Genomic DNA, 18846 nt, shown 5'->3' on the forward strand with positions numbered 1-18846 from the left:
TTGTTGAAAGAGTAAAATTGATATAAAAAAATTAAAGCTGGGGCTAATTTGTTCAAAGTGTCTTCACTGTGAAAGCCATGCAAAGTTTCAAATTATTGTGTTGTACATCTTAACATAATTTTAAAGAGTAACATTTATTTATATACATACACTCACTCTCTCCCTCTCTCTCTCCCTCTCTCTCTCCCTCTCTCTCTCCCTCTCTCTCTCCCTCTCTCTCTCCCTCTCTCTCTCCCTCTCTCTCTCCCTCTCTCTCTCCCTCCCTCTCTCCCTCCCTCTCTCCCTCCCTCTCTCCCTCCCTCTCTCCCTCCCTCTCTCCCTCCCCCTCTCCCTCCCCCTCTCCCTCCCCCTCTCCCTCCCCCTCTCCCTCCCCCTCTCCCCCCCCTCTCTCCCCCCCCTCTCTCCCCCCCCCTCTCTCCCCCCCCCTCTCTCCCCCCCCCTCTCTCCCCCCCCCTCTCTCCCCCCCCCTCTCTCCCCCCCCCTCTCTCCCCCCCCCTCTCTCCCCCCCCCTCTCTCCCCCCCCTCTCTCCCCCCCCCTCTCTCCCCCCCCCTCTCTCCCCCCCCCTCTCTCCCCCCCCTTCTCAAAAAAGTCCACAAGTCTCCTCTAAATTTTCTGCCTTACCTTAAATCTGTTCACTCTGGTCCTCTGTCTAGGGGAGAAAATTCTCCCATCTACCACTCACCATCTGCTATCTGTATTCCTTAAACTTTATGTTGTCAGTAAGGTTATCCTTCTGCCTTGGCTGCTCCAAAGAAGTCAACCCAACCTATCCAGTCTGTTGTGATGTGAATCTCCTTTGCACTTATTCCAATGCAATTCTATCCTTCCTATAGTATAGCGTTAATACTGCATCGTGTTTTAATTAGTGTATGTAGTTGTGCCATAATCTCACACTCTTGTATTCTATGCCCTAGCAAATAAATTAAAGTTTCCAATACACCTCTTTAACCACCTTATCTACTTGTGCTGTTGTCTTTAAGGATCCTTGATATGTTTACCAATATCCCTGTTCCTTAGGACAGGAAAGGAAGAAGTGATGGGCAGGTCATAGGGCAGGGGAAGAGACGTACCCATCACCTCCTTCTGGTTCCCATGGTCTACTGTTCTTTCCTATCAGATTCCTCCTTCATCACTTCGCATCACCTGGCTTCTTGCATCATTTCCTGTCATCAGCCCTCCCCACCCACCAAACTTTCTCCTCTGGGCTATCACCTACCAACTTGACATCTTCCCCTACTTTTTTTAATTCTGGCTTCTTCCTTTCCAGCCCTCATCAAGGATCTCAGTCCTAAAAATTGATTGATCATCTCCCTCCATAGATGCTGCCTGACTGCTGAGTTCCTCCAGCCTTTTTGTGTGTGTGTGTGTGTTCTGAAGAATTCTAGCATTATCTGCACTTCTTGTGTCTTCATGCATTATACTCATATAGAGCTTCACCTGTTTAGTATTCCATTAATTTGCCATAAGCTATTTTTTTTTATTCAACTGTCACGTGTTCATTGACATCTGGAGATCTTTTAACGCAAATATCTCCCTGAACTTCCAGTGTTTAATTTTTGAACGCCTACCATATGTCTTCATAGAATTAGCTGTAAGTAGTTTCTTCCACTTCACTTTTGCAGAGTTTAGTATATTGCACAGAAATAGGCCTTTTGGCCTATCACATTCATGCCAAACTTTTTGTACAACTACACCAATCCCAATTCAATAGGTACACTTAATGTCAGAAATGTAAAGGCATCTGTTAGTCTTGCGAGACCATGGATCTGCGCCTGGAAAGTCTTCACTCTCCAGGGTGCAGGCCTGGGCAAAGTTGTATGGAAGGCCAGCAGTTGCCCATGCTGCAAGTCTCCCCTCTCCACGACACCATTGTTGTCCAAGGGAAAGGCATTAGGACCCATACAGCTTGGCACCAGTGTCATCGCAGAGCAATGTGTGATTAAGTGCCTTGCTCAAGGACACAACAAGCTGCCTCGGCTGGGGCTCGAAGTCACGACCTTCAGGTCGCTAGTCCAATGCCTTAACCACTTGGCCACGTGCCCACAGTAGTGTATGCACTGTACATCCTGAATTTTTTTTTCTTTGCAAACATCCATGAAAACGGAGGACTGCCCTAAAGAATGACAGTTAAATGTTAGAACCCCAAAGTCCCCCCACTTACCCCTCTCACGCACAAGCAGTAGTAAGACAATGAACCCCCCACCAGCAAAAAGGCATCGATGCCCTCCACTGAGCACTCAAGCGTGCAGCAAAACATCAATAAAGACACAGACTTGCAATACCCCAGAGACTACTCGTTCACCCGATAATTTGACATACCACAGGCTCTCTCCCTAATAAGAGAAAAAGAGGTGTCCCCATTTCATTTCACAGCGAGAGGGGAGACATAACAAACAGCTCATTGATTTATGATGTTAAAAGTCTGTTGCATCAGGTTTTTTTTAGCCCTGAGCCCAGAGAATCGGCCCTTGGGCACAGGTCTCTGGAAACAGCCCATGGCAGCAAACCTGCTGCTCCTGATGTTTTGTATTCTCCCACAATGCCTCACTCAGGGGCACCAGCCTTGAATCAGCCGGTCTCCAGAGCCATGAAAATCTGGCGCCCTGAGGTGCGCTGGTCTTCAAGGCTGTGTCCTTGGGATATCAAAAAGTGGCCGGGTGTGAGGCCCTGAGAGCAGGTCCCATTCCAGCAAAGAACTGAAGTCAGAGTGTAACTCCAGGTCAGGGTCTTCAGAGGAACCTTGAAAAGGATAAAAAAAAAGAGATATAAAAGATAGAAATAGATCTGTTTCAAAGATGCAAGCAAAGGAGTCGCTGTTTAGCGCCATTTTGACTTTGCTCTGCCCTCCGAGTACACCTGTACTGCATGCAGTACACCTGTATCCTTCTGTGCTTTACATATTTAACTGTCTAAATGCCTTTTAACTGAATATCATCTTCTCATGTACCAGATAAAAACTGCTTTTGTTTCATTATATTGAAATCAGCCTTTCCCAGTTTCAGGACCTTAATTTCCTGTCCTTGCTTGTCTCCACATCAACCGTAAAACATTTCACAATCAATGGAATGTTCTTCCTCTGACAACCTGTTTGCCTGGTTATAAGACCATAAGACAAAGGAGCAGAAGTCGGCCATTTGGGCCATTAAGTCTACTCTGCCATTTTATCATGAGCTGATCCATTCTCCCATTTCGTCCCACTCCCCCACCTTCTCACCATAACCTTTGATGCCCTGGCTACTCAGATACCTATCAATCTCTGCCTTAAATACACCCAATGACTTGGCCTCCACTGCCGCCTGTGGCAACAAATTCCATAGATTCACCACCCTCTGGCTAAAAAAATTTCTTTGCATCTCTGTTCTGAATGGGTGCCCTTCAATCCTTAAGTTATGCCCTCTCGTACTAGACTCCCCCATCATGGGAAACAACTTTGCCACATCCACTCTGTCCGTGCCTTTCAACATTCAAAATGTCCCAATTCGTTATGTCCCAAGGTTTGATCTACTTTTTTTTAAAAAAAAAGGTGATACTGACCACTACTACACTGCGGCTTGAAAGGTGTCCTGGGTGCACTTTTAAAATTCGTCCACTTCCCCAGCCCCACCCCCATTAAGTCTTTCACTTTATCAGGAAAGTGAAAATCCTTTGTTCTTGTTATGTTTTTACTTTCACTCTTCAATAATTTGCACATCTATGTCTTTGCTATTTCAAGATCCAGGTTCAAATTCTATAAACCCCAACAAGGGTCACCACTGTGTTCTCCCCCCCCCCCCCCCGCAAAATATCTTTCCTGCTGGAAGGAATAGAATAATCTGTAAGATTGTTAATGATCAAATGAGGTAATTTGCACATTCAGGTTACCTATCACTATTATCCTTGGATTCTTGCTCCTCTCCCTCCCTTTGTGCAGCTGAGCCTCATATTTGTGCTATGTTCTTGGCTCTGACTACACACCTGGAAGAATGTTCACACCCACCATTTTCCTACACACACGCACACAAATATTTCTAAAATAAGATGTATTTTAAGGCTTTCTTGTCTCACTATCTATCCTCCTGGCTTCTTCCCAGCAGTTACCTATTCTTTCTTTAACTGCAATCCTTTAAGCTGTCGGGTGACCACCTCCTTAACCAAAATTAAATGTGATCAGCATAATTCAGACTCACAGATTGCGATCATGCTTCCAGGTGGTGCTCGTGGAAACCCTCACTGAAATTAATCAAATCTGTGGCATTTTCAGCAAATGTGGTCTTCCATTATTCAGGGACTTCCTCAGAAATTGTACATGCTGTAGGCTGTCCAACTGGCAGGGCTCAGCTTCCTTGCCACTTCTTTAACTTCACACGCAAGTTAAGCAGGAAAGATTACCTTTGAGTCAAGATTTTCGCTACCCCTGCGAACTCAGATAGCTGAACCCATCTGAGGAATGGGAAAGCTTACAAAAAGAGGTGGATACAGCCCAGTACATCACAGGAAAAGCCCTCCTCCACACCACTGACCACATCTACAAGAAGCACTACCACAAGAAAGCAGCATCCACCATCAAAGACCCCCACCATACTCTCTGCCATTGGGAAGAAGGTACAGGAGTCCCCCTTCCTCCATGTCACCAGCTTCAGGACAGTTATTATCCTTTGACCATCGGGCTCCTGAACCAGTGTTTGTATCTTCACTGACCTCTGAGTGAAGGGAGTGAAGTTATTCCTCAGGCTGTGGACTCATTTTCAAGGACACTACAACTCATGCTGCCATATTATTTATTCATTATAATTATTTTTGTGTGTGCACAGTTTGTCCTTTGCACATTGGTTGTCAGTCTTCGTGGCTTTTCATCGATTCTAGCATATATTTCTTTGTTCTGTGAATGCCTGCAACAAAATGAATCTTTGGGTAGTGTATGGTGACATACACGTACTTTGATAATAAATTTACTTTGATCTGCTCTTCAGCTCCCATCCACACACCTGCACCTGTTCTCAGCCCACATTGCCAGCTGTGCTCTGCGCCTGCATCTTCCATTGTTCCTGGCTATCTAATGTCAGCTCCGATTGGCGACCATGTTCTGTCCACACATCTACCCTCATTCCCTTTCGTGCTCTGTTTATGTACCTAGTGCCATTCATGTCTGCACTTTGTCTGAACATCTGATCACACTCGTGCTATGCTGGTGCACTTGAGCACCTCACTCCATCTGTATATTTGCAGACATCCCACCTCTCCCGGAAGTTCCCGGAGTCCCCGCATATCGATAGTGGCTCCCTGACATCTGGAAATTATATACAATATCCCGGAAGTAGATTTTTTTGAGAGGGAGAGCGAGCATCCTGATTGGTCTCTCTTCGTGCTAAGAGTGGTCCCCAACCACCGGGCCGTGAGGAAACAATATGATTTGGCGATATGAAACGATATGAGTCAGCTGCACCTTTCCTCATTCCCTGTCATGCACTGTTGAATTTTAACGCACATGAGGTCATCAGTGACCCAAGACGTGCAAAGGAATGGGTCCATGACCCATTTGTGAATGTCCCCAGTGAGTCATCCATGCCAGCGCGGGAAAAAAGATCAACTCCTCAAGCTTGCAAGTGACGACAGGCTGAAAAGTATGTTTGACATAACATCTCTGCCGGCATTCTGGATCAAATTCAAGGCTGAATATCCTGAGATAGCCACGAAAGCACTGAAAACTTTGCTTCCATTTCCAACATCATATCACTGCGAAGCGGAGTTTTCTGCAATGAATGCAACGAAAACTAAATTCTGGAATAGACTGGACATAAGGAACCCCCTTCGAGTATCGCTGTCTCCCATCACCCCTCGACAGGACCATGTTGTTACAGGAAAACAAGCCCAGGGCTCCCATTGTTTCAGCAATATTGGTGTGTTGCAATGATTTTATATGTTCATACAAGGAAAATATGCATTGTGTGTTTAATATCCAAACGTTACTTAAAATGTTATGATGCTATTGACTTATAAGTGACTTATAATTCAGTGGTCCCCAGCCTCCAGGCCACAAAGAACGCAACAGTGCAGCGGGGGCCAATGCACTCAGCATATCTTTAAGAAAAAAGCAGAAATAAACAAGCTAATTAATTAGGTGCCGTCCAGCACGTAGATGTCGGCCCAGATCAGAGGCAGCTACCGATTGCGTCGTCTCTGATCTGGGCTGTCATTTACGTGCCGGGCAGCACCGAATTAATTAGCTTGTTTATTTCGGCTTTTTTCTTAAAGATGTGCTGGGTGCGTCCCGGCCACCGCTGTACCGCTGCATTCTTTGCAGCCCAGAGGTTTGGGACCACTGTTATCATTGACTTATCACTACATTCATGTGAGGAAAATATGCGCTGCGTGTTTAATATTAAATTCGTTAGATAAACCCCTTTAGAAACGAAATTGAGTGTATTAGCCACTGAAAAGTGACTTAGCACCTATAGTCTGGTCGAGTTTAACACCCACCCCCACCCCCCCCCCCCGGGTCAGCTGGTCCGCAAGAATATTGTCAATATTAAACCAGTCAGCGGTGCAAAAAAGGGTTGGGGACCCCTGATTTAAACTAGCTGGCTAGCTGCCAAGGAGCTACGCTATTGATGTCCTACGTGATGAGGCCAAACTCCCTGTGGACTTGCTTAAAGTTGTAATAGAATAAACATGATAATATAATATAAGTACATACTTTAATGTCACATTTGCTGCATATACCCAACTTGGTTTACAGATTAGACAAAATCACTAAACAAAGTATTACATACACCCTTGGAGGTCGCCAGGGGGTGGTGGTGGGGGGGGTGCTGCCTCCCTGAAATGAGTTTCTGCAGGGTGGGATGTCTGTATTTGTCCACAGCGTGTCCACATTCCTGGCTGTAATCTTGCCCTAGTCCCTGGCCACTTGGGACTGATAGGAGCAGTCACAGACTCACAAGACTTAAAATGAAGAATGCTGTCTTGGACTAATCCTGCACTTCAGTGATGTTGTATCTTAATGTACTTGTAATACAACAGGGATTGCTATTTACTTCCTTAATGATAAGTCTATGGCACTTCACTTTAATGTTGAGTTCTTGGCAGAAGTTCCATACAGATGTCAGAAGCCTCCTTCAGGCTAGTACCGTGTCATTGCCGAGACCATAATTTTAGTCATGAGGAGAGGTTAAATTTCCAAATCTCTTTTATCTGTAATCTTGTGAAGTCAGTTTAATTCTATCCAACTTTACAAAGTCTGTCACTGGCAGTCATGTTCTTTCATGCAGTCCTAATGCAAAATAATTTATTAGAAGTGAGGTATAAGTGAGCATGTTTTGAAGATACTAACTTCTGTTTCTCTGTGTGATATGATATCTTGGTATCTTACCTTTCTGACATGTATAACTAATGTAGCATTTGGCTCTTGTTAATGGTATTTGTTCTATTTTTAAGGTGAACTGGTGCAAGAAGAGGGTCAGGACCCCTTCCAGGTGACTGTACATCTTCTTGCAAACCCTGGTGAATCTCGAGGATTACAGCAAACCCTAGACTGTCTGTTGCATTGGATTAGCCCGGATATCCAGTTGTTTCACGTTTCAGAGCGGGCAAGTCCAATGATACGTTGCAAGTCACAGCACAGAAAAAACACTGGCTATCCGTCTCTCTCTGTTATCCTCTTCCTACATGAAGACTTTGGTGAAGAACGAATTTTGCAAGTTCATGACTTTTTCCAGGACCCACCATGGCAGTATCATCACAGTGAGAGTGTTGGTGGCAAAATTCTTCCTTATATGATTTGTTGTCAGGATTTCTACTCGTTGGATGCTAACATGCCAATCTGGGCTGTAAGGCAAGTACATTATGGAAATGAAATCTTGCGAATCACTGTGAGCTGTAGCTTTGAGAATTTTGAGGATGCTGTCAAACTCTACGAATTAATTTTGCACAAAAAAGCTGCTGTGCAAAAAACTGATTTCTGTTGTTTCACCATATACTCGAGCCACAATTTCTGTATCCAGCTCTCGTTAAAACAATTGCCACTTGGAACTCCTGTTGATCTCAAAGAATCTGCAGTGCTTCAGTTCAGAGTGCATGCAATAGGAGAATTGGTGCCACTTCTTCCAAATCCATGCATCCCCATCAGCAACACCAGGTGGCAAACTGAAGACTATGATCGAAACAAGATCCTTTTCCAAGTAAGTATCGTGTATTGAATAACTGTAGAGAGCTTCTGTCAATAGAAGAAAGAACTACTGTAACTACACTCACATCAGGTAATTGAGATGAAGTTTCTGATCCTTGTAGATGATTGAGCAGGGATGATAAATCAACATTCACGCCTTGTACCCCAGCAGCATTTTTAAACTGGAAATAATGATGACAAGCATCTTTAGACCGTAACAATTTCCTTGCATTTAACCACTGTTATTTTTTTCAAAAGATATTCAATCTACAGGCAGCTAATGCTTGAAACATTGAACAGGTCAGGCAGCATCTGGAGGGAGGAAAAACAGAATAAATGTTTCAAATGGAAAGTTTATTGTAAAAATTGTCATTTTCTTAAGCAACACGCACAAAATACTGGAGGAACTCAGCAGGCCAGGCAGTATCTATGGAAAAGAGTAAACATTTGACATTTCAGGCTGCGACCGTTCATCAGGACTACCTTTGTCATTTTCTTTGCTGGTTTCAGCTCAAAGAGCAACAGTCTCATGTTTCATTTCCCAATTTGTTATTAGATCACTTAGATTCCAACAAAAAAAGTTGGATTTTGTGTGGTAAAAGATTATTCATGAAAAATGTAATATACTAGTTGAATTGAGATCAATGACGTTCACTTTTGGGTTATTTATATCATCCTGAGTCAAGAGGTGTCTACCTTGTGTCAGTTTGGGACAGGGCAGGGTTTAAAGTTGGCAAGGTGAATCCACTCAATGCCTTTATCTCCATCATTGAGATTGTCAGTTCAATATGGAAAATCACAATGGTTGAGATGCCCATTGATCTCGTGGATTCTACATTGCAGAATCATATGAAGTCTGTAATTGTAAAGGTCAACATAAGGAGAAGTTCTATATTTTAAAAGTACAGTATAGGAACAGACCATTAGGCTGAACTGGTCAAATGACTTGATTCACACTGTGCATAAGCTGCCTTCCACCTAATCTATCTCATCCCATGAGGACTGTGCCTGTACTTCTACCACCCTCCCCTGTACCCCTCTCCCCAAGTGCTGATGCAAGTTCCACCTACATGGATTTATGAAGGGTGATTGATAAGTACGTGGCCTAAGGTAGAAGGAGTCAGTTTTAGAAAACCTAGCACATTTATTTTTCAACATAGTCCCCTCCTACATTTACACACTTAGTCCAGCGGTCATGGAGCATACGGATCTTGGACCTCCAGAAAGTGCCCACAGCAGGGGTGATTGATAAGTTTGTGGCCTAAGGTAGAAGGCGATGAGTTATACAGCTTTCGTTACATGTACATGCAGTTCAACTCTTTGAGTGATTATGCAGGAAGTTTGAAATTAATAACTCATCTCCTTCTACCTTAGGCCACGAAGTTATCAATCACCCCTGATGAGTTATTAACCTCAAACTTTCTGCATAATCACTCAGAGTTGAACTGCATGTGTATGTAACGAGAGCTGTATAACTCATCTCCTTCTACCTTAGGCCACAAACTTATCAATCACCCCTGCTGTGGGCTCTTTCTGGAGGTCCAAGATCCGTATGCTCCATGACAGCTGGACTAAGTGCGTAAATGTAGGAGGGAACTTTGAAAAATAAATGTGCTAGGTTTTCTAAAATTGACTCATTCTACCTTAGGCCACGTACTTATCAATCACCCTTCATATGTTCCAGGCTGAAAATAGCCCACATTTTATCTTTCGGGTAAAGAGATCTGTCATGAATGTCTATTGGACTTCTGGAATAATATATTTATTGAATATTAGATGTATTAATTAGTAACTTTGTCTAAATCCTGGTCTGGGTTTTTGTCTATTTAAACTCCTGCTTTTGTAAGGCAATCCAACGGCCTTATGTTTGGCAAAGATTAGAACTCAGTCTTTTCTGCCTTTCCTGGTAACTTTGTTATCAGTAACAGTATGGCCCCTCTAGATTTTTTTGCCCTTTCAATAATGTCATATGCACCAGAAATGTATCCTGTGTTCTCAGAGGAATTTACTGTAGAGTTATTCATTAGTTCTATCATTGTCAATTGTGAAAGGGCTTTTATGTTGGTCTTGTAATAGTACTACCGTGCCAAGGTTGACCTATTAATGTGATAAATTAATCTGAGAATACATTTAATACTTTTTGCTTACCTTTTTCAGTCATAGAATCACAATGGTTAGTGCAGACTGAGTAGAATTTTAATTATAATTGAAGACGTATTTGTGCTGGGCTAGGATCTAATTCAGTCAGTATAAGTGCAATACCCAAGTTTCTTGCCAGAACTCATTTCTTTGTGAATGAGCAATTAAATGCAAGCATCTGGTAACTTTTCCAGCAAGTTGGTTGAAGATTTTTCAGAATACTACAGCCTGTCAAATGAAATGTAAGGATTTATTAAGTGTATTCCTTTAGTAGATAGCTGATTAAACTAGCCAGGATCATCTAAGCTTTGTAGAATACAGCTATTACATTACATTGCTTTATCTTCCTATTTAGCAGCTTCTCAGAAATCCACTTTTCTGGTAAGCAAATTAAATTTAGTAAATAGGTGTATTTTCGTGGTGCTTTATTTAACAGATGTTTGTACTAAACAGGCTCCACAGGACAAAAGAGCAGAATTAGCCTTTCGGTCCACCATGCCTGGTCCATCCACCATTCCATCATGGCTGATTTATTAACCCTCTCAACCAAATTATCCTGTATTCTTTTCATAACCTTTAACGTACTTGCTAATCAAGAACTTCTGCTTTAAATGTACCCAATTTCTTGGCCTCCATGGCTATCTCTGGCAATGAATTCTGCATATTCACCACTCTCTAGCTAAATAAATTCCTCCACGTCTCTGTTTTAAAGGGATGTCCTTCTAATCTGAGACTGTGCCCTCTGGTCTTGCACTTCCCCGCTATTTGAAACATCCTCTCCACACCCACTCTATCTAGGTCTTGCAATATTCTGTTGATTTCAATGAGAGTTCCCCTTAATCTAAACTCCAGCTAGGACAGGCCCAGAGCCGCTAAACACTCATTGTGAATAAAATTAAAATATTTAGCATTTTTGCTGCAGACCAATATCATGTACCTTTTCAGGAACCCTTGTGCTATTGTGTTTATTTTTCTGCATACAGGTCAGAGGGAGCATTCAACATTTGGACATAAACTGCTCTGCTGGTCAAGTATGTCTCAACAGTGGTTTTAGCAATCATTCAAGTAGTTCAATGTCTTGCAATCAAAATTTACATTTTGATATGTTATCCTACAATCAAATGCCTCATGACAGGGTCAAAATGTTTTCTGCAGAGGAAAGGAAAGATGTGAAAGGCAAACAAAGAAATAATTTGCATGGAATGTTGGACAGAAATGAAAGCAGCACATCAGAGAGTTTATGCAGCACTCCGAAAAGTAGCTCCTGTTACTCATCACAACGGAGCAGTCCAGCGACAATGTCTCGAAGTGATTTGTCATTCCATTTTAACACGCCTATAAGGGTCCGAAATCTTGATCATGAAACTACCACTGGAATACAAAATGCAGAAACTGATGTTGACACTGGAATTATTGTTACAAAGTCAAATCCATTTGCTGGTGCTAGTCCCAGCTGTAACTCAAGTATGAAAAGTCATGCATTAAAACCAAATGATATATCTTCTGAGACTAACAGTATTGTAAACAAAAAGTGGCAATCTTCAGATGAAGAAGAAAAGCTGGCTCCACTTCGTCAGAAATCACCTAAAGCACCCCAGCAGTTTTGTGACAGCACAGAAGAGGAGTTTTTTATTTAGACTGACAAATGTTATCTTACTAAATTTCACTTTAATCTGTATGGTGAAGTTTCACTTTGTAATAATGCACAAATACTTGCAAGAGGTTACTAACGGAACAATAAATTACGATTGTTTTTCATCTTTTAAAGCAAATATTCATCTGACTCATGTTTTTATTCTGTTAACATTTCACTTGCACTGTGTGAATTTATCCTGTAAAAATAGAACAAATACAGTGGTCTGGTGTAATTTGAAGAAAATCTCATTATTACTGTTAAATGAATAATTTAATTCTAATGTTAGCTTGGAGTTGCAGAAACTGCACATAATATGTAGCTCTAATGTGCTACAAATAAGCACTTCAGCGAAGTCTCATTTTGCTGTTTATCGAAACTGATGTACATACTATAGGGCCTTCATAACGATATCTTTAAAAAGATTTAAAAAGAATAACTTGCCTGTTCAGGTTGTTTTTCTGTTACTTGTGTCTGGTATTGGAAGATCAGTTCTATGGAGTATTTAATGTGTTGAACACAACATGAATGTCAATAATATCCGTCAAGCATTTTATTATTTCATTTGATGAATGTTATTAATTCAGTTCATCTCTGCTCAGTACTAAAACAAATTGTTGGAAATATTTAGCAGGTCAAGCCAAATCTGTGGAGAGAGAAACAGTGTCAATATTTCTCATCAGAATCTGTTCAGTGAACTGAAAGTGAACTATTCTTCTACCCACAGATGTGGCCTGACCTGCTGAGTGTATCCAGAATTTTCCGTTTTTGCTTTAGATTTCCAACATTTGTGGTTTTTATTTGATTTTCATCTCTGCTCAGAAACTTCGTCAAGTCAACACTTCCTGTGCCATGAGCACTTACGATTTAAATAGAGAATTTGATGTAAGATCTGAAAATTTATTCCTACCAGTTTAGTAAGTTTTAAGCAGAATGCTGAATTTTAAAAAATATATTAAACTTGACTTTGCAAAAAAAAAAGTTTATCAATTTAGAAAACACTCATCACCATTATAGATGACAAAATCTACAGGGTTTCTTTTTTTTATATAATTAGTAACACCCCTGTTCCTCTCTCCAAGCCACCTAAATCACTTTTCCTCTTTCAAGGAAGCAGTGCCATTTAAGTTTTAAATCTGGCTTTGAAAATGATTTTTTTTTGTCACAGGAGGTACTGTAATTTTTGATACAAATCATTTTGAATATCCATTAAAATTTTGTAATCACAAGATGAGGAAAGGTATTCTGTATAAGAAGCTTATCACCTCAACATCAAATCTTCTCATTGTCTGTGGCGCAGGGGTTAGAATGGTGGTTACAGGGTATACTGAATTGCTTTGACCACTGCATTTCATTGTTTTGGGAATAATCACCAGTGAGTATTCAGTTCCAGTAGCTGTAGGGCCAAAGAAAACATTATTGTAGTGCATTGTCATTTTAAATGCACTTTTCCCCATCTCTATTCAAATCACCATTGCTGAGAAAGAACTGCAATGAATGCACTGGCACACTTTTAAATCCAAGTGCCTCTCCACCTTGTGTCTCCTCCTGAGTATCTGCATCAGCATTTATCATCATTAGGTCAGTAGCATCAGCCATCGAGAACTGCAATGCAATCAATAGCTGCAAGAGTGCAGCAGTTCAAAAAGACCTATCTCTGCCACATAGGAAATGGGCAGTACATGAAACTTCGCCAAACGCATCCATACATTTCAAACAAATTGTAAAGAATCGTTCCGTATTGGTAAGAAGAAAAGACTTGACGGGTTCTAGATGTTATGATAAAATCATGTTCATTGCTAATTGTTGAAAATTCATACTCCCATCAAAAAGTTGCATGTTTATTATTGTCCCAGTGTTGAAAAAATATATTGTGTTCAATAAAATGCAATTGCTTTTTAATATTTGTATGCAATTGTTGGAATAACTAGTCTATTAATTCCAGTACATATATTGTATGGTTGTGATAAGGTTCAATTAATAACTTTTCTAACTTTCAGCTGATTATAATTTATTTCATTTGTGTGAAATAGTCTCAGAGTTCAAAACGGCATAATGTTAAATATTTACATTTCTATAATAATTGAAAAGCAAATTTGGTACAAGGCAGAGTAGGCTAAGAAAGTTTTTTTATTTATAAGTATTCTTCAAAGTTGATCAGATTTGTAAATAACATGATGCTGGAGTCTACGTCGTCAGGTCGCATCTGAAATTTCCAGTTGGCGGACGATTTCCCTCCACGCTGTTCTGACATATTGGGAAATCGTGTACATGGCAGATTACTGCAGTGGTTTGCCTTTGCCTTCTGCCAGGTGAGTTTAAAGAGATCACCTCCTCTTGCAGTGGATGATCAGGATATTTAAGTGCCTTGTCGTACTCTTCGCGCTCCACAAATGCCTGCTGACCTGCCTTCTTGACCGTTAGACCATTAATCAGTCTCTTCCACTCAATCTGCCATGGCCAGACTTCACACGCTGGGATAGGCAGATCCCCTACCTCACCAAGGGTCGAAGACCTGTTGGCTACCCTCACCTGGTTTACTGAGGTGTGGCCGCTGTGCATGTTACAGCTACTTGGAGCTACAGGTGAGAGCTGAACACCAGGTGAGGACCAAAGGTGGACGAGCTGCACTGAAAAAGGGCACAGCAGGCCTCCCACCAGAGGTACTAACCCTCCCTAAACACCCCATACAACTAATCTAAGCAAAATAATATGAGCTTGAGAGAAATCAAGCAGTGTCAGTGATTTTGGAGGTGAGAAGGAAGAGTTAGTGAAGTTTTAGGATGAGACCCTGCATCGGGACATGTGTTAAGTGCTATTTTTACGTGGTGAGCTATTATACCAGGCTGATGACCTCTTGTTGTTATCCTCCTCCATACCAAGGACTTGGTAGTCTGAAAGCATGCATACATCAACAACCAACCACAAAATATAGAAATAGTCTTTGTAAAAGCAGGAACTTCCCAGTAATTTAGAAATATAAATATTAGCTTTATTTATCACATGTACATTGAAACATTAAAAGATACAGTGAAATTTGTCACTTACATTGGGCATGTGGCAGTCAAGTGTTGCCACAATTCTGGCACCAACATAGCATGTTCCAACTTATTAATTTACTCTGTAATTTATTAAGATACAAGTTTGTTTGCACTATCAGGTCTTATGAGAATTAAAATAATGAGATCATTCCACATAAGAACTTAGTGAACTTACTGTCAGAAATATTTTTTACATGAAACATCGGGAAAGGAACTTAAAATTGTTGCTGCTTCTAAAATTTATGTTAAAATTGAAATCAATTTTTAACAATAACAAATTATCTAATTTTGGTTGTCATAAACTTTGGAACTAAACATAGAGACTTTTTTGTATTAATTCTGCTGCCTTTCAGTCTGTTTAGATTAAAAGATTGGTTTAGAAAGCGTAGGCTCTTCATCTACGAATATCATCTGTGATGTAGCAAATAGCAGTTATTAAATGAATCCACTGTCATAGCCCTAATTCCCTTAAAGGCAACCTTGTTCAGAAATACCTCCTAGTCTCTACGTCAGATCTCTCCATTACCCTGGGACTATCTTCTACTGATATTTTGCTTTGGTGTATCGATAAGTGCTATTCTGTGTTTATTATTGAACATTTTTCTAAGCCCACTGCCTCCATTAAAATGTTTATTTGGGAGCTGAACACTAATACTAATCTAGTTCAAGAGCAAAAAACTATGACAGAAATATAAATAGATGAAACTAAATTTGCAGCATTTTCTGTTTACACTTGCAACTCATAGCCATAGAGCACTACCGCACAGAAACAGGCCCTTCAACTTATCTAGTCCCTGCCAAACTATGAATCTGCCTACTCTCATCGACCTGCACCCGGACATAGCCCTCTATACACTTCCCAATCATTTACCTATCCAAATGTTGAAATCAAGACATGCACTGGCAGCTCGCTCTACACTCTAACTACTCTCTGAGTGAAGAAGTTCCCCCCATGCTTCCCTTAAACATTTCAGCTTCCACCCTTATCACATGACCTCTAGCTCTAGTTTCACCCAACCTCAGTGGAAAAAGCCTGCTTGCATTAACCCTATTTATACCTCTCGTAATTTTGTGTACCTCTATCAAATCTCGCATAATTATCCTATGCTTTAGGGAATAAGGTCTTAATCTATTCAATCTTTCCCCATGACTCAGCTCCTCAAGTCCTGGCAACATCTTTGTAAATTTTCTCCACGCTCTTTCAATTTTGTTGACATCTTTCCTGTAGGTAGGTGATCAGAACTACACACAATACTCCAAATTAAGCTTCACCAATGTTTATACAACTTCACCATAACATACCAACTCCTGTACTCAATACTTTGATTTATGAAGGCCAATGTACCAAAAGTTTTATTTATGACCCTATCTACTGATGATCCCATTTTCAAGGAATTATGGGTCTGTATTCCCAGATTACTTTGTTCTGCCACAGTTCTCAGTTCCCTACTGCTCACTGTGCAAGTCCTACCCTGGTTTGTCCTCACACAGTGCAACACCTCACGTCTGCATTAAATTCCATCTGCCATTTTTCAACCCTTTTTTTCCACCTGTTCCAGATCCAGCTGCAAGCTTTGATACCCTTCCTCTTTGTCCACCATGCCCCCCAATATTGGTGTCATCTGCAAATTTGTTGAGTCAGTTTACCACATCATTCAGGTTGTTGATATAGATGATGAACAATGGACCCAGTACGAATCCCTGCACACTAGTCACATGCCCACTGACAGAGAGGCAACCGCTTACTACCGCCGTTTGGCTTCTGGTTTTCTTCTTGGTCCCTCTATTTATCATCTGCGTCAAACTTGCTGCTTTTCTCTGCCCAACTGGAAGGCCCTTTTGAATTATAAAGTCCAGAAAAGCATTGGATGAACCGGGAGCAAAATGATAAAAGCACTCTATGGGTTCAAAATGATATGAATTTGGACATTTGATCAATAAAAATTAGTAATTTATTTGCAATACGCATTTGACCGTGTACTGTTTCACAAGTAACTGATGAATCATCGTATGATCAGCATGTATTTGTCCCTTCTGAAATACAGCACGGTTATGTGCCATGTTAGGATCTTTCTCAAATCATGGCGGCTTCCTTTGTTCATTGTTCCTTGTATCCTGATGTGTGCTTGATGTCATCAAAGAATTTAGCTACTTAGATTAACTATCAAACTGTATTGTTCGTTCAGTCTGCATATCTTGCTCTTGAGTATTGACCAAAGGCACACAGAAGCTGGAGTAGTCCCCACAGCCTTTCATGTAGTGATATCATGGCTTATCTTTTATACCTCTGGTAGTTTCTATTCTAACCCTATATCCCTTGATGTTATCTGACATGTTAAGAGTCACTAACACCTTTTGGTTTTTGTGTATTGTAATAATTCGTAACCTGTAGGGATGTATCTAATTATGTCTGCCATGAATTAAATGAGCACAAGTGCATGATTTTGGAACTGTTTTTGGCCAAAATGTTAAGAATGCACTTCTAAGCAGAGAGCTTGATGTAGTTATTGCAAAGCTAGAAGAGGATAAACAACACACACCATAATTTTTGTATCATGCTTCTAGTGTTATCTCAGGTCATAGCATCAGTACTTGTGTAAAGGTACATGATTTTACTCTTACCATTAACATAATGGAAAATTGTTGGCCCAGAGCTGCATCACTCAAAACCCTTAAAATTGATTGCAAAACACACAGACTACTGGAGGAAGTTGGCAGGTCAGGCAGCATCTATGGAAACGAATAAACAGTTGATGTTTTGGGCCGAGACCCTACATCAGGACTGAAGAAGGGTCTTTGCCTGACCTGCTGAGTTCCTTCAGCATTTTATATGCATTCCTCTGGATTTCCAGCATCTGCAGATTCTCGTGTTTAACATTAAGTGGAATTTAGTAATGCTACCACTAAAATAATTTTAAAAATGCAAATAATATAATGTGGAAAAACTAGGGAAATACTAGCATCATATATGAGAGGTGATTGATAAATTCGTGGCCTGAGGTAGAAGAAGTCAATTTTCGAAAACCTAGCACATTTATTTTTCAACATAGACCCCTCCTACACGTACACACTTAGTCCAGTGGTCGTGGAGCATACGGATCCCTTCTTTGTAGAAGTGGTCCACAGCAGGGGTGATTGATAAGTCCGTGCCCTAAGGTAGGAGAAGATGAGTTATTAACTTCAAACTTTCTGCATTTTCACTCAGAGTTGAACTACACGTGCTTGTAACGAGATTGTCTTGGACCTCCAGGTGATCCATTAGCAGGGGTGATTGATATGTTCATGGCCTAAGGTAGAAGGAGATGAGTTATACAGCTGTCATTACATGCACGTGCAGTTCAACTCTTTGAGTGAAAATTTGAAGTTAATAACTCATATCTTTCTACATTGGGCCACGAACTTATCAATTACCCCTGATGTGGACCACTTCTGGAAATCCAAGACGCCGACTTCTACAAAGAAGGGATCCGTATGCTCCACGACCGCTGGACTGTGTGTAAATGTAGGAAAAATAAACGTGCTAGGTTTTCTAAAATTGACTCCGTCTACCTTAGGCCACGAACTTATCAATGACCCCTCGTAAGACACAGGATCAGAATTAGGCCATTCAGCCCATTGAGTCTGCTCTGCCATTCCATCATGACTGACTTATCGTCCCTCTCAACTCTATTTTCCTGCCTTTTCCCTATAACCTTTGAGGCCCAAGAACCTATCAACCTCTACTTATATATACCCAATGACTGCCTGCATAGCTGTCTATGGGAATGAATTCCACAGATTCACCAACCTCTGGCAAAAGAAATTCCTCCTCATTTCTGTTCTAAAGAGGTGTTCTATTTTGAGACTGTGCCCTCTGGTCTGAGGCTCCTCCACTATAGGAAACATCCTT

General features: G+C 41.1%; 1 protein-coding gene across 7 annotated transcripts in view; it reads left to right on the plus strand.

The window, feature by feature from the left end:
* Positions 1 to 13820, plus strand: part of LOC140196373 (protein FAM124B) — a 38525-nt gene extending 24705 nt beyond the window's left edge. For 6 of the 7 annotated variants that reach the window (XM_072255465.1, XM_072255466.1, XM_072255469.1 and 3 more), the window contains 2 exons: positions 7415 to 8157; positions 11267 to 13820. In XM_072255465.1, the coding sequence (XP_072111566.1) occupies positions 7415 to 8157; positions 11267 to 11920 (1397 nt within the window). In that variant the 3' untranslated portion in view covers positions 11921 to 13820. Of the gene's footprint in view, positions 1 to 5476; positions 5878 to 7414; positions 8158 to 11266 lie in introns of those variants that run through there. The other variant, XM_072255464.1, reaches the window with a different exon arrangement.
* The last annotated feature ends 5026 nt before the right edge of the window (positions 13821 to 18846 follow it).

The sequence above is a fragment of the Mobula birostris genome, chromosome 4 (genome assembly GCF_030028105.1).
Source record: "Mobula birostris isolate sMobBir1 chromosome 4, sMobBir1.hap1, whole genome shotgun sequence".
NCBI lineage: Eukaryota > Metazoa > Chordata > Chondrichthyes > Myliobatiformes > Myliobatidae > Mobula > Mobula birostris.